Source organism: Chelon labrosus, assembly GCF_963514085.1.
Source record: "Chelon labrosus genome assembly, chromosome: 12".
NCBI lineage: Eukaryota > Metazoa > Chordata > Actinopteri > Mugiliformes > Mugilidae > Chelon > Chelon labrosus.
Genome location: NC_140345.1, coordinates 18,309,891 through 18,326,463, shown reverse-complemented (window position 1 = coordinate 18,326,463; position 16,573 = coordinate 18,309,891). Strand labels below are relative to the sequence as shown.

The window sequence follows — 16,573 nt, the reverse complement described above, 5'->3', positions numbered from 1 at the left end:
TATGCATATTCCTTCACGCATTTGCTTAGCCATTTACCAGTTGATTTAATAGCGACCTACTTGGCTCGAGAATGCATAAAAAGAAGAATATAGTAGAATAAATATTGGTCCAGACCATTACCCGTATTCCTTAGGGCAGGCTATAGAAGCTTTAAAGAATAGGTTGTATTACTCAGGGCTAATGGCGTGTTTCGAAATGCAGGTTACAGTCGACATAAATTTATATTACACTCATCATTTTTAGCTGATGCCAGAGAGGGCAGTCACTCATGGCCGCTGCAGTCAGGTAATTAGACCCTAACCGTCTGATCTGACATCTTTATGTTCCCTTACTTTACAAGTCGTCCCTGACATTCCTGCACTAATGGCTGTTCCATTAACAACAGGCATTTCATTATCTCCAAGAGTCCCTCGTTCTGGTTATGGTGTCCAGAGAGCACTCAAACTATCCTACTCATCAGACTCATCAAGCTAACACATGGCTGATTAGAGATGTGGAAAAACTCCCAAAGGATTCAAGCAGTTTCTGAATGGATATTTGGATAAATCTGCTTCACCTGCTTTGTGTGTGTGTCTGCTAAGGTCACTCCTGCTAACTCTAGAGAATCTATGCCGCTATTTTGATGAGCTTTCTGCTTTTCTGCTGTTTAGAGGGCGTTTAAGATTGATTGAGACTGAGAAGGGGCACAAGAATCAGGAGAGTAATAGACGACTTAAAGCATAGTAATTGGGTGAATTAACCCATGTAATGTGGTGGATACTAGAGAGCGCCCCCTCGGTGTGTCTGTAAATGTTTTATAAAGCTGTCTTTGAACTCATTAACCGGAGGAAGATGAGTGAGCCCAAGGTGCCTTGAGGGACTGAGCGAAGTCTTTGTTTTTCGAAACGGCCAAATTGGTATTTGCATTCTTTGCTCCATTGACTCTGGGTGGAGTGTATAGTGCTCATTAAACCCCATTAGGCAGCAATGTTAATTCTTGTACCGTTGTAAAAGCGTCCCATTTTCTATTAAAGTGTAACAACCTAAAACTTTCATCTGGCTAACATGTGCACTGAAAATGCAGAAGTTAAGAGCTTTGTCCGTGCGTAAAAGCCTCTGATTCCTACCTTTGCCTCACATTTCTTCAGACAATCAATTCTTAACTATCTTGCTGTGAGCACTGGATATCCACAGGAAATATTTTCTTAAATGCATGATTCAAGCTTGGTTTATATGCCCTTAATGAATCTATGCAGAGCCTACATTATAGGAGGCTACTCCGGTGTAAGCATTTATACTTGTGCACTGGTGGGATAGACATCGTTTTAGTCATTTTTATGCTAATTTGCTAGTTGGCGCCTCAAGTTGGTGCTGATAAATGCTAAACAATAGTTACGTTTAACTGAAAACAACACAGACAGTAGAGAAGACATCTGAGAAGATGAAGTGTAGGAGGCACAACAAAGGACAACTTTCTGTGTTTGTCCGTCCACCAAGACGTGGAGGAAATGCATTTTTGGACGAATCGCAGCTCTGTTAACTGGGAGCCATCATCCTTCAGGTGACATACCACCAACAACTTTGGGTGACACTATGAATGTGTAATTACACCAAGATTCCTGACTTATTTCAATTAGCTTCATGATTTCCCAGAAGCTCTGCCGTTATCCTTTTCTTTTTAGGTACAATATCTCCATCCCTGTTCAAGGCAACATTAGCCAGCACGAGTGCTCCAGAAAAGTTTCTCATCTATCATGGCTGCAGGTAAAGCAGACGAGATTAATTATGCCATTAAGTACAATATAGTGCAGTGATTCTCAGTCATAATATTCTTATCCATTAATCTGTAATGTCCCATCCTGAGGCCGCTGGAGTATTTTAAGCCCCATAACTTTAGGCAAGTTTGTGTCACATTATTTACAGTTACTCTGGCCACTAAATTGTGTGCCATCCCCACATCTCTTGACGTTCTTAGTTATGGGCTTTATTGCAGTTCTGGAATAGGAATCAGTGTAATTTGAAGCCAGACGCACATACACAGAAAACCGAGACTTTCTGTGGGTGGAATCTTGGATTGGATTGGCGTACCAGTTCCCTCCAAGCTCAATAAAACCGCAGCCAATGTATAATGTTTCCACATTCCTCAGGGATCACTTTCTACAGAGGTCTGACACACTCTCCCTACAACAGACACCGCTCTTCTTTCTAACATCTGTCTTGACTGCAAATTAACCTCGTGTAACATCAGTATGAGGGATGCTTTTTCCATCCTAAATTATGAGAAAACCCACACAGTTTATGGGTATTTTATAATGTAGAGTGTGTTTTATTCAATGTTTCTGTGTTTTTGTGCACACAATAAGTGTTAGTTTTCCCTCCTTGGGCATGTCACTGTGTGTTGTACATGTCTGCTTCCTGGTGTGCAGCCTTGACAGGAAACAAAGCAGCTGGGCCTGGCAGTGTCTTGAACTATTGAAGTCGCTCTGATGTGCATTGAGATCAAAATGAGGCTTTATGTGTGTGTGTTTGCGTCGTGTGTGACATTCTTGCCATGGCCGGCTCTGGCTGTGTGTGGCTCGGATACAATGTGCAGTTGTCAGCTGCTGTTTTTTCCCCTTCTTTCCCTTTCTCATCCAGTGACACTCACTTTCACTCAGTGCCTTTCAGGCTGAAATTCCTCTGGCTTGAACTCATAGTCCTGGCAACAGCCAACTGCCTATCAACCTGACTCAACTGTGACAGAAAAGAGGAAGCAGAAAATTAGATATGAAGTTAGCATGAGATTGAAGCGGGGTGAGAGAATGGTATTAGAGCTGCCTTCAACTTTGCCCTTTGAAGTTCACGTTGGGGAATTTTGGTTTGTTCGGGATTCTCCGGTTTGTCCTTTTCTGTCTTCTTTCCATTCACGACACAGCCATCATGTTTATATAAACTTTATTAAAATGGTCTCTGGATAAACCCAACACAGGCATGTGTCTTGAAGATATTTAAATCCTAATTCCAAACGAATCCTTTAAAACTAAAAAAGCCATGGATGAGTGGTCCAAGAAAGTTTCTTTTATAAGTTAACACACTACAGCTTTTACTACCATGGTATAATGAGCGGGTGCATTGCCAAAACATTACAGGTGGAACTCACACTTTTAACAATTTCTCTTCTGATCAGTAGTTGATTGGCTCACAAGGCCATAACTCCACCACAGTCTCAGCACATGCAATAATTTAGGCCATTGCTACGCTACAGGCGATGTATTTTTAATGATGATTGACAAAATGGGGGCATTTAAATGGCTGTTTTTCCATTAGATAAAGTCCAACTTCTGACCTTTTCCTGGATATCACGATTGTTAAATGAAAATCAGGTTAGATTATATTGTAATGTCATTTTTAAATTAACTGTAAGACATCTTTGAGTATCTACTTCTTGGTTCAAGTATTGTCTGCAACAGAATTACTCTATTTTTACGATTAAAAATAAAAAGATAAAAAATAAATAAATTACACTTTACCCAGTCTGTTCTGTGAAAATACTACACCATGGAGATGCATTATATCCTCAAAGTGAAGAGAGGACAATATTTAAGATGGATTCATAGTCCCCGGTGGACACGTTGTCCCAGGGCAGGAGGGGGAAACCCCCACGAACATTTTGACTCGTCATGGAGCTTCTGAAGCACTACCTCCCTTTGATCGCAGTCCTTTCCGTGACTTGTTATGTTGTGAGTGTGTGTGGGCTCCTGTGCAGATTATGGGAGACAAACACTTTGGCTGTTCTTCTCAGTCTCCTCCGGCACTTGACAAAGTGAGCCATGCATTTCTTTTTCACACCATCCGTTCTTGTTGCTAGGAGACTGGTTGATATTTTTTCTTGACCCAGCTCACTTCATGTTATTCTTTTCTCTTTCTCAGAATCACACTGTGTTCCCTTCCGGTAGTATTAATGAATAGCATTTAATTATACGCGCGGACAAATAGGTTTATATAAAGATGACGCAACAGTAGCAGCTTTCACATCATTAGAACTGAAGGTTTGTCACTTTACTGCCAAGTGCAGTTTTCTGTTGTTTGAACGAGAGACCTAGAAAACTGAGACGCGTGCCAGGAATGAACTATTTCATTATTGATCTGTAGTGGTGTTGAAATAATGACGCAGCATTGTACACTTGACTCACTTCCTCCGTTGTAGATGAAGGGTGTGGCACCTAATTGGGAACTTTGTCACTGTTTAGTTTCTTGGTATCAGCGGAAGCTATGTAGCAACTCTTACCTCTTATTTGTAGAATGTAATGTGCCTTGGCCATATCAACCTCGTCTTTAGACTTGCATGTATTGTATATACATGTGTATATTTTTGGCTTTACTTCTCTTTCCTCCCACATAATACCCACGGCCTTGACTCACTATTTCCATTCAACACGACATGTTAAAATTCCCTTCTCATCACTCTGAAACTAAAACCTTATTGTTGCTTGCCCTTGTAAAACGCACAGGAGACTTTCGGGTTTCTTTTTTCATGACCCCACGCTGCTGTCTTCTTCACCCTGTCGCTCACAGACACACAAACTGGTCATGTATTAATTTAGAACTGCCTTTTTCTAAAAGATGGTAGTTTCTGAGCAAGAGCCACTGTTTGGTCGAGAAATGTCAACAGTGTGGTCGAGGTTAAATGCTGAGTGACTGTGGCCGTGTTCACCACATGCATTCTGTCAGAAACTCTACAGCTGTTTAGTTTGTTGCAATTATTGTATTATTTGAACCTTAGGATGTCTAATCTTTCACTAGCAGCCATCTGCATGTTGAAGCACTGACATGTCAGGATATATGTCATACCACGGAGCATTAATTGCTAGCATTGCCGTGAGATTCAAGGTCTAATTAAGTACTTTTAACCTGTTTTTCTGCAATGACATCAGTCCGTTGGCATGCGTTGTGCTCGAAGGTCAGAGAATGATAACACAGAAAATTCCCCCCACGGCAAGAGTTTGTTGATAATGTTGATCATCCTTAATGTCTCCACTGACACGGGCTTGCATACTGTGAAACTACTCTTCCCCGCAAGCAGCCATCTGGAAGAGAAGGGGAGAATGGAGGTATGCAGGGAGAGGAACATCTGGTCTTCGCTGAGTTTACACTGACAGGAAATATGATGCATGGGAGATTTACACCCAGCCAGGCACAGATTTGTTCCTATATTTTGTTTTTATAGGCTTGAAAAATGGTCAGTTATTATGTGCCTCTGACTGGATTATTTGTTTGCCATGCTTAATGATGGCCAGTGTTGTAAGTGATAGAGTCAGACCAATGAATCAGATGCACAGATCAGAAGAGCATCTGTGATGCAACCTAGTCTGTAGTATTACTTGCTATGGGCCACTAATATGTCCTGCTTTAATAATGGATGTCCATGTGTATTATAGTGTATTACTTAGAGGATAATTTATCAACAGCATCAAGCTTAACTTGCTTTTTGTGGCTGTTAATCTTATCCAAAGTCACGACGGTATCTGTTTGTTGTAAATGGAAGTCTAAAGCGGGATTATCCGGATAGATAGTTTATCATCACAGAGGCTGATATTTTGCAATGCCCTCATTTGTCACTGAAATCACTGTTGTTTATTGAGGTGTTTTAGCAACCAAGTATTGTGTTCACCTGTAAATGATCCCCCTGATGCTAACAGATACCTTTGTACGGAATTGGATAGTCCTACAAGGTATCATACTAACAAATTATTTGACTTATGCTTCTCAATAAATGCCAGATCATCCTTTATATTAATTTACATTCCTCCTACGGCAGCTGTTTTTAAGTAAACAAAACCAACTCAGATGACTATGTTGCTGTTACTAAAAGTACAGTTAAATATCTAGACCCTAGGCATGTGGGTTTCAGGTGGGATACACCCACAGATGTTCCTGTTAAAACCATAACTTTCCAACAGTCTGTTAGACCTAATGAATCTACAGTTGAGTGGTTGAGTGGCAAAACGTTTTCAGGAATCTATACAAGTCCAGTTTTCCTTGTTATTTTCCAAGTTATTTCCGTGTCAGTATCTTTTACAAGATCTCAACATCTAGCTTCTCCGATGGCAAACATTTTGTTGTTGGAAAAACTCCCTCGGTAGATTATTGTGGGCGGGGAAAATTCAGGCTGATCTTCCAGACACGAAATACATTATAAAAAGTTTCTCCTGTGTGTCTGCAGTATTTCTGAAAAACTGGTGGTTAAAATTCACCTTCTCTCTGTTGCCCCATATATAAGCAAAAAGGTATAATGTAGACATTTTTTTATCATTTTGCGATACATTTTACTTTTCTTAGAATGTGTTTCAGAGGAAGAGTCATACTTCATATCATAATATGGAGAACTGCACCCATGTTTTTGTACATCGCTTTTACCAAATGTGCATGATACAAGGCTGACATGCATCTAGGCTGTGCAGTGACCTGTGCAGTTGAAGTGGATCAGTCGATTCAGCAGGTCTGCAGAGGATTTTACCTTTATATTGATACTTAGCAGTACACTTAGCGAAGCACAAGGGAGTGCAGCCTCAGGCATAATAAATCTGTACGCATACGCATACACCATAAAGGAGAAGCTAAGGCTAAGGAAATAGCCCTGCCTGGCACACACAGTATGCCTACACACATTATCATTCGTCCGTATGTCCATATTTGCATTCTCATGCCACAACTTTAAGTTTAGCTCACATTTGCATGTATGCTTGTTCACAACTAATCCACGTGGAAAAATATACACTTTTCCACTGCCACTTTACAAAACTCAATCGAAAGCACAGCTAGGCGCCACAAAAACGCACTCTTTTTCACACCCTCTCCTCTGTGCACATATACCGAAGGAATTCCAAGCAGCTCCTTAATCCAAGCAAGTGCTGACTGAGGTTTAGATTGGGCGGAGGAAGAGATGTTTAGATGTCCAGGTGAGAGGGTGAGGAGATGGGTGGAGGAAGGGGAAGAGAGTGCAGTCAAGATCAAAGATTGGGATTTTTCAGCTGAAAGTACTGGGGATTTCCAGGTATTCCAGTTTAAAAAGAGGCCGCTTTACTGTTCTCTTGCTGCAATCAGAATATTTTGGGAAACTTTGACTTTCTCTTCCTGAAGTCAAATATTTTTCCTGGAAGCCAACTTCAAAGTTCACTTTTTTTTTCCTTTGGGGTTGGAAATTTGGTCTGGAGTTGCTCTGGCAAAGATCTGCTGGGCCAATTAAATCTTTTGATTAACCATACATGTTATGTGAGAGCTGTGAAGTTGAATTTCTGTACAACAAAATAGATGTGATTGGTTGTAACACTATCCATTGCGTGTGGAGGTATTTTTTTGATTGAAACACGCTCCAAAATGAAATCCAAATGCCGTGTTGCAATACTTTTTGATCCTACAAACCAATGTACTGATAAATAGCAGGACTGGCTTTTATTTTCGATTTCTGGAATCGTTTTGATTCCGATTCACTATGTCCCAATTCGATTGGTTTATTTGGGAGATATTTCAGTTTACAAACAATGTTGCTTAGCTATTGTTTTATCAAAACTAACGTTGTCATTTCTGCAGTATCTGTCCTCTAGTTGACACCTCTTGCACACGGCTTTGCTCTTGTCCAGTTCCTCATTGTTGTCATGTGTTGGATCTCCATCACATGTGGACTAATCTAGTTGTGCTGTCTTGTGAGACCAGTCATGTGTCTTGTCACCAGGCTTTCAAATGATCGATTTGAATCAGAAAATCTCACATGGAACACCAGTGTGACTGTTAATATTATTTTCTTGGTACTTTGTACATGTGAGTGCATGATGTGTTGTTGGTCTTTTTCTCACCTTGTCTGTCACTTTGCAGGTATGACTACCGAGAGATGCTGTACAACTCCACTTTCTGTCTGGTACCTCGAGGACGACGGCTGGGTTCCTTTCGCTTCCTGGAGGCTTTGCAGGTCAGTGTCACGCCCCATCGAATCCCAATCAAAGGCCGATCCCCAGAAATTCTTAAGTGTTAGATCAATATGGTGCTTTTTGACAAATGAATGTAAACAAAAGTTCAGTAGGTTCACAGTGTCTTTGTGTTGGTGTGAAGCTGTGCAACCAAGCAAAAAGCCATTAGTCAGTGCTTGTGAATGGAAAAAGTGTTGCACAGAGTTAGTCCCAGTAGCTCTTTCTCTCTCCCTCTCTCTCTCTCTTCAAGTCATTTTGGTAAGCCAGTGTTTCTTCAGCTACCTCTGACTCAGTGTCCTCACTGCTCTCCCTGCCGTCTTATTTCTCTTGTTCTCTCCTTTTCAATTCAGTCCTCTCTCTACGATCATTTTGACTCTCTTTACCCGCCTACTCAAATCTCCCTCTCTTCCCTCTGCTTCGAAGACTGATCATATTAATTGAGTCGTAGCTTCATTCACTGTTTTTATGGTGACAAACATCTGCTTGGTAATGCAGGTTATTGTCTACATATACAGTGGTACAGCCTTATTCATGTTGTAACCCAACTCTGCTTGTGAGTAGAGCCTGAGAGGAGATTGTGACTCATTCATACAATCTGCCTACTCTATTTTATTTGTATAGAAATTGTGTAGCTTCATCACATAATTTAATTACAATGTTCCTACTCCCTCAGAGTAGAAATAATGTAATAAATGTATATATGTACTTCTGCATTGATAGTTAACATTTTTTAATTGACACGCCCTGGCCACCAATATGAGAATATGCCCACACATGAAAATATGCTTTTTCCCTTCCTGCAACATATTATATTTGGAGTGCGGCAAAAAAAACAGAAGTAGTCAATCATGTATGTCATCAAAAAAATCTAAAGCAAAGTTATGGTGTTTCCTCTGTGTGAGTTATGTTTGTGTCAAAGACTAGCAATAAGCAATAGTCCTGGTAAAAAAAACACAGCGAAATGCTCTAACAAGGGAAGAGAGAGATTTCTGGGAAAAACAGAATAGGAATGATGATTTCTGTGTTTACACTGGTCGACGGAACGGGAAAATAATTGCCCCACAAGGGAGCGAGGAGTGAGGTGAGGCGAGACACTGGACTGATGACCAGAGAAAGCAGTGTAGCTGTAGTTGAGTTAGCATGCGGAGGTTGGCAAGAGTACAGGGTTGGACCATGGCCTGGAGGCATTAGTGTGTCTATCAACCCATAGCCCATAACCCGTAGAGCAGACAGATATCGGAGGATTTGGGACAGCTGAATGCGAGCAGGTTGTGGTGTCATATATTGCTGCAGTGATGAAAGTGAGAAGATGGCCAGACGGGAAGCAGTGCGGCAGTCCAGAATGGAGATGTTCACGTTGCTGCGCTGGGAGCTGTGTTGGTGAGGAGGGGTAGATTGTGATTGATGTGGCAGACAAAGCTGGAGTCGTCAGGTTTTGCAATGCAGGTGTCAAGTGCCAGACGGTTAAAGTAATAATATGATTCTGCTTTACTCATTTGCACAGTATAGAGAGTTTGTAACGTTGACTTTATAAAGGTTCTATGTGTAATACGATGAGCCGGGATGATCTCGAGCTCCAGGAGTCTCTCTAGTTGATTGCTGTGCGAGAGCAGATAGGTAAAGGATGGCAGCCTTTCAGCAGATTGCTACCTTTGCTAATGACACCAAAGAGATTAGGCGAGCGCCGCTGCAGCACTCTCATGCAGGAGTGTTTGTGCCTGGACGTACGTGTATGTGTGTGCAGCGACCAATCAGTGAATGGTACCCCGCTTAACAGATTATACAGCCGCTCTCTGCAGGCAAGAGACTGCATGTGCTGTCCAGCTCTTACCAACACACACTTAAACGAGCGCGCGTTTGCACACACAGACACACACAAATGACTGAGTGGATTCACAAAGACTCCCGAATACACACTTCAGTGCAACCTCATTAATCCCATAGACACAGGGGTTTAATGTTCAAGTATATTTTAGAGTGCGTCTGCCTTTCCGCTGAGCATATTGATCGTTTTTATGAAGCCACACTGCCTCATCATTTTGAGAGTTAGTAATCAAGTCACTGCAGTGGTTCTGTAGTCAATCGAAATGTGTCGGAAAATCCTATTGTGCAAATTGGATGATCTGATTGGGAAGTTATTTCGTATTTTCTCCACTTCTCTTTGCGTGCAGAAATTATACCCCAAGGATGATGCCTGTTCCATTTGAATATAAATATTTTACAGACAAACGTCATTTGAGATATGGCACTGGCAAACAAATCCTACTCTCATCCACACTTTCCCCATAACTGTTTTAACACACATTCTGTGTGTGTGTGTATTATTTACTGTACCGTGAGCATCACAAGGTCCATTGTTAAAACATTTCATGTCATTAACCAACGTTGTGTTATTCTTCCCCTCTTGCAGGCAGCTTGTGTGCCAGTGATTCTCAGTAACGGCTGGGAGCTTCCCTTCTCAGAGATCATCGACTGGAACACTGCCGCTGTGATTGGGGATGAAAGGCTGCTATTACAGGTGGGTACAGCTTCTACTACGGTTGAAGCAGTAGTGTAAACACTGTACACCTCTAACACTGGGTTACAGAACAGTTTAGCCAACACTGCTCAAAGAATAAAACGAAAGCTCATCCACACTCCAATGTCGCATTGCAAATTCTTCTATTATTTTGATTTGCAGCAGGTCTCATGTTTTTCTTTGGTTGGATATGTGTGTCTTGACACTGACTTGCTACATGGCGTATTTAAAGATATTTTCTGCTTACTTAGTTTGTGATTCTGTGCCCCCGTTTTCTAATATATAATATACAGCTTTGTATTTTGAGCAGATATTTATTTTTTATTGCTCTGTTTGGCTTAAAATATGCTTTACATTTTGTCTTAGATCCCCTCAACAGTGCGCTCCATACATCAGGATAAGATACTGTCCCTGAGACAGCAGACGCAGTTCCTATGGGAGGCTTACTTCAACTCTGTGGAGAAGATAGTGCTGACTACGCTGGAGGTACACACATGTTCATGTTCATAATACTACCACTTGATATTCTTATTAAATTGCATTGTTTTGTTTGTTTGTTTTAATTTCTTAACACACAAATACAGATGTGTTTCCAAGAAAATACACAAATAAATCTATTAGGTTGTAAGAATAACTGACTTTGTACCGAGGGCAGACTGTGGAGATTCAGACATAACGCCTGCAATGAAAATCCTCCAGATTAGATGGAAAACCAAGAGGGATGATATATATTGTTAAACACTGCTGTCATGTTTCGAGGCATCATCTTGCTGTGGCTTGGCTATCAATCATATCGGTAGTTGGTTCCTGTCAGACTCCATTTATCTATATTCTTCCTGGTGAGTAGCAGCCTGTCATACCGCTCTTGGGCTTGAATTACAAACGGGAAACGATGAGAGCAGAGAGGAATGAAAAGGGATAAGGGTGCAAGACAGAGGAGCAGAGAGGATGTGTAGGGCTGCCTCTAAGTTAGGCAGGATACGGTTACGCGTTTGTGCAGGTTTCTCTCTGTATCAGTATTGGTATTTTAACTTGCTTGTTGAGGTACCTGAATAACAGGTGGAGATCAGCTTGTAAAAATCACCATTCTGTGTGACATGTAAGCCTCACTGCTGGCCGCAGCTTACACTCAGATAGTTTTACAGACACCCCATCCCAAGAGACAGGAAGTCATGGCACTAGAAGGCAGAGCTGGAATTTCTCTGTCAGCAGGGTAAGGTTACGGCCCCAAGAAGCTGATCTTCGATCTGTTTACACGTTCAGTATCTTAACCCTGTTCCAGGATATGCCATAGTACAACACAAGGTCAGCGGTGGCTTTAAACGTTAGAGCCGCCATTATCAGTTGTTTGTTGGTATTTTACTATAAACAAGGTAAAGGTGAACCTGAAGAATCAGTTTATAAAAGTTTGTAGTTGCTCCTTAGCTGCCGAGAATGCTTAATATTTTATTAAGTTATCCTCTGGCTGTGTAAGAGTCTTCTTGGGGTTTTTCCGGAGTGGGAACATTTGATGTTGTGGGCTTGCAAACCTCACTAAATAAATAAACCTGTAAATTTGGCTAAAAGATTATGGAACATCATGATATATATACATATGTCGCTATCTCAGTTTGATGAATGCCACCTGAGCAAGGACAGATTTTAATTTAATTTATTAGGCTTTAATTATTACTATGGATGGTCGATGTTTTTTTTTTTTGTCTTCACACAGACCTGTTCTATCCAAATGCGGCTGTTTCTCGTTATCATTACCGGTGTTTATGTGTCTTGTTTCCAGCTCATAAAGCCTGAAGAGCTGTTTCTGATTTCGTTTGTACGTAGACTAGCATGATGAGCACGCTGCTCTTGAGAAGAAAAACCATTACACCTGCCACAGTCGAGGAGGAAAATGTAAATTAGATGAATACGTTTCCTCACTCATTACATTAGTATGATAATTCCCTTTTTATAATGACATAAGAGATATTTTTCTGTGTTTGTTTTTCCTCAATAAAATCATCATGAGTGCTATAATGTTTAATTTATGTTGAAACGGTGTACGAAAGGAGGATTTGGTGCAGGACTGTTATATTAGAATGAATTCATTTTCTCTAATGTACCTAATAAACTGGCAAGTGAGTGGACAGTATTGTAATAAGCCGCCTGGAAGACAACAGTTGAAGAGAATATAATAATAGGAAGTTATGACTGATCAAACACTCATTTGTAGTCTGCAGGATCTGTGTTTATTTGAAGTGAATTATTATTTTAGTTGAGGAGTCCAGGAGCACCATGACAGCACATCCAGACTGGCATACATGTTTAGTTTTAAGTGCAGCTTAAGTGATGATGCTGACATAAAAATAATTTTCCTTTTAACTGACCTTCCTGCCAATCCACTGTGTGTGTCTGTGTGTACAAGTAATATGTTGTATAAAACTGTTTTTATTGTGATTATTTTCTTCCTATGAGTTATACAGGAACATAGACTGTAATGAACATTTTATTGATCAGTTGACAAATCCACTCCCCTGTTTTTGTAGATCATCCAGGACCGGGTGCTGCTGCACACCTCAAGGAGTAACCTCATGTGGAACAGTCTTCCCGGAGGTCTCTTCACCTTGCCTCAATACTCCACGCACCTGAGAGACTTCCCCTTCTACTACGCTAAACTGGGTCAGTCAGTTAATCGTGAACATGAATGGCACACCCTAAGCTTTGTCACGTTGATTATCATTTATGACACGACACAGGAGCAGCTGCTGTGTGGCAGCTGTTACACTAGCATGTAAATCACTGACAGGTTAAGCGAATGTTGTTTATTAATTTCAGATTTGTCACACAGAAGCACACCAATTAGGCCTGCCATGTTGTATTTGTGCTTGGTTAATTGGCTAGGTATGTGGCTTGTTGTTGACACTGGGGTTTGGTTAAGTGTCACCTTTACCTTCACAAGCCTAATTAGACCCGTTCAGCTATGCTGTGAACACTCACTGAGCTTAATTTAGAAATGAAGCAGATGTGACTGTGAAACCTCTCAATCACTAGAACGTGTAACGGTATGGTTAGGATTCAATTATTCAGTATTAAATCAATGCAGTTCTGAAGATTGTTCTCAGTTAATTAATTCATGCTCAACTGACGGCTTTGGGTTGCTTCTTTCATTTCGTGTCACTTATATTGCATCGTCTTTTTTCCCAGGTGTGAAACCAAACCCCAAGTTTACAGCAATCATTCATGTGGTCACCCCACTGGTCTCCCAGTCTCAGCCTGTCATGAAGCTGCTTGTGGCCGTGGCCAAATCCCAGTACTGTGCTCAGGTAATAAAAAACCCCAACATGCGACAGTAAAATGGCTCATCTCACTCACTTGTGATCTTATTTATCCCTAGAAATATATATATATTTATATATATATATATATATATATATATATATATATATAGCGATGAATATGGAGAATCTGTAGGCAAGGGAAAAGTTTTTGGTACCAAGATGTTTTAGGTTTTATTTGTGATCTTGGAGCAACAATGGTGTCACACCCTGTCACATCCTGTTTGACAAGCAAGTAGCTTAAACAAAGTCGTTGTAGTGGTTAACAGCTGTTAACTGTGTGTTAACTGTGCGGCCAGAGACAAGTCAATTATTGGGACGGAATACATTGGAAATTACACCTAGAGGCATCAGACAACAGCCAATCGTTTCTCAGGTTGTGACCACATTGACCTGTTTAACAGTGGTTATAACTTATTGCTAATGTGACGTGATCTATTCCGCGGAGCTAATTTACCAAATCTAAAACAAATAGTTTCTAAAAGGGGATTTTGGATTTTAAAAATGTAAACATTAAGCAAAATAACCTAAGCACTAAGTGTATTTGTTTATTTGTTTGTTGCTATGTCCGTATCATCGTTCAGGTTTACCACCTCCCTAAAGTGCTGCAGTTGGTTTAAAGCTGCTTTTGATCTTCAGCATTTTTATTCATGTTGGAGAGATTAAGGCTGTCCGAATAATTTGTAAACGTCCCTGCACATCCACTTTCATACCTTTCATACTATACTAATGTGCAGTGTAGGAAATATAAGAAGCCATCGCCTGAGGAACTGTGTAATAATAAAAGCAATGTATAAATTCACACATGCAGAGCTGTTTGAGATACCAGTGATGGCAGTGGTGGGATTTGTTTTGCAGCAGGGGTTGCAATTTGCCTGCATATAGAGCTGTAGAGCTGAGATGTTAGTACTTATTGTTTTCGCATTTACAGTGTGCCGCCGTCATGTAGGCAGTGTGACAGTTCCTAAAATAAACATGCAATTTCACGAGGAAGTTGCTGTCTACTGTATAAGCAGTACAAACAAACTCCTCTGAAGTAAAATAAGGTCTTGTTGTAACATTATTGATATATTCCCAAAGCAGACAAACACTGTATTCATGATGAAGCTTTAACCTTTTTCCCTTTTGTGCAGGTGATAGTTCTGTGGAACTGTGACAAACCTCTTCCTGCCAAGCACCGCTGGCCTGTCACCTCAGTCCCCGTTCTAGTTATAGAAGGGGAAAGCAAGGTAAACAACTTAGCCATATACTTCCTTTTTGTCGCAAACATTAATGCAGCCGTTCTGCATCTTGCGCAAGAAGCCTTCACTTGGAGGTAAAAAAAAACAAAGAAACGTTTAACAGATGGCAACCATAAAATTTTGCTGGTTTATTGGAGGCGTATCAGTCAATAACTTTAGAAGTTATTGACTGATTAAAATCCTGCCCTTTAATAATATCCTAATTCAAACACACGACATATAAATAAATATTTGTGTAATGACGATGATACGAGTAAATTCCCAACCATATTAAGGGCAGGCAAACAAGAGGATGGAAAAAACTTGCATATCATGCAGGTTACAAATGTGGGTGACAGCTAGTCTGTTAATCAAAGCTGAAACATAAAACCACGAGTCTAAAGGTAAACTACAGAAGCGTTTGAATAGACTAAGTTACAGCCACAGCCTCAAAGGTTGAACCCTGACGTGGCTAACAATGTGTTTGCTATCAGAGACAGAACCCATGTTTAGACTGAAACTGGCATTTAGATCCCATATTTTTAAAACTGGAAGCTACCTCATGAGCACTTTATATAAACAGTTATTTGCATGGATATATGCCAAAGAGCTGAGGCAGTAGAGCTCATCACAGAGAGAAACTCACCCTACGTCTTGTAGATTTCCTTCTGTGGTCTGATGAAACAACTTTGTAGCTTAAACCAACACAAAGAAACTGAAAGCACTGCTCAGATGCACCTCACCTGGGGCCTGTGCATACATTGATAGCTGACATTAATCTGCGTGGTAAAACTGTTTACTCAGTCTGACTTTCGCTTGTTTTGCAAATCACACCAGGTGATAAGCAGTCGCTTTCTACCCTACAACACCATCCCCACCGATGCTGTGCTCAGTCTGGACGAGGACACCGTGCTCTCCACCACAGAGGTCAGACAACATATCCAGTAGATTTAATTAAGAGAGCATGTTGCTGAAATTCCTGCTAATAATCTTTTGTTCACTATCATGTAACCACTGTTTACACTTCTCCTGGTGCCTTGGCCTCATGTCTCTTGTTTTTTGTCTGTCTCTGTGATTTTTTTTGGTGCAGGTGGACTTTGCTTTCACAGTGTGGCAAAGTTTCCCGGACCGTATTGTTGGTTACCCGGCTCGCAGCCACTTCTGGGACAGCAACAAGGAGCGGTGGGGCTACACCTCTAAATGGACCAATGACTACTCCATGGTGCTGACTGGGGCTGCCATCTACCACAAGTACTGACTCTCTGCACTTTTTCCGCTTAGTTCACGACTAACAAGCGTTTTCCATTTTAAATCACCATCACTCCTCTCACTCTCTCACACTTCTCGTTCAGATACTACCACTACTTGTACACCACCTACCTTCCCGCCAGTCTGAAGGCCATGGTTGACCAGATGTCAAACTGCGAGGACATTCTCATGAATTTTCTGGTGTCGTCTGTGTCGAAGCTGCCGCCTATCAAGGTCACACAGAAGAAACAATACAAGGAAACTATGATGGGACAGGTGAGGGAGGTTATTTATCATGTTGGTTATTTTATAATGTATCTAAAGGTGCAACATCTGTTAAAAATTGTTCAGAT

The 16,573-nt window shown here is 40.9% G+C and overlaps 1 protein-coding gene across 1 annotated transcript in view; it reads left to right on the top strand.

The window, feature by feature from the left end:
* The window catches only part of LOC311496864 (exostosin-1a-like), a 33,972-nt gene that overhangs the window by 13,693 nt on the left and 3,706 nt on the right, over window positions 1-16,573 (top strand). Inside the window, exons 2-10 of the mRNA XM_084556875.1 lie at window positions 7,832-7,925; window positions 10,334-10,441; window positions 10,808-10,927; window positions 12,964-13,096; window positions 13,622-13,740; window positions 14,886-14,981; window positions 15,810-15,899; window positions 16,063-16,223; window positions 16,325-16,496. Of these exons, the coding sequence (XP_084413001.1) occupies window positions 7,832-7,925; window positions 10,334-10,441; window positions 10,808-10,927; window positions 12,964-13,096; window positions 13,622-13,740; window positions 14,886-14,981; window positions 15,810-15,899; window positions 16,063-16,223; window positions 16,325-16,496 (1,093 nt within the window). The remainder of the gene's footprint in view (window positions 1-7,831; window positions 7,926-10,333; window positions 10,442-10,807; window positions 10,928-12,963; window positions 13,097-13,621; window positions 13,741-14,885; window positions 14,982-15,809; window positions 15,900-16,062; window positions 16,224-16,324; window positions 16,497-16,573) is intronic.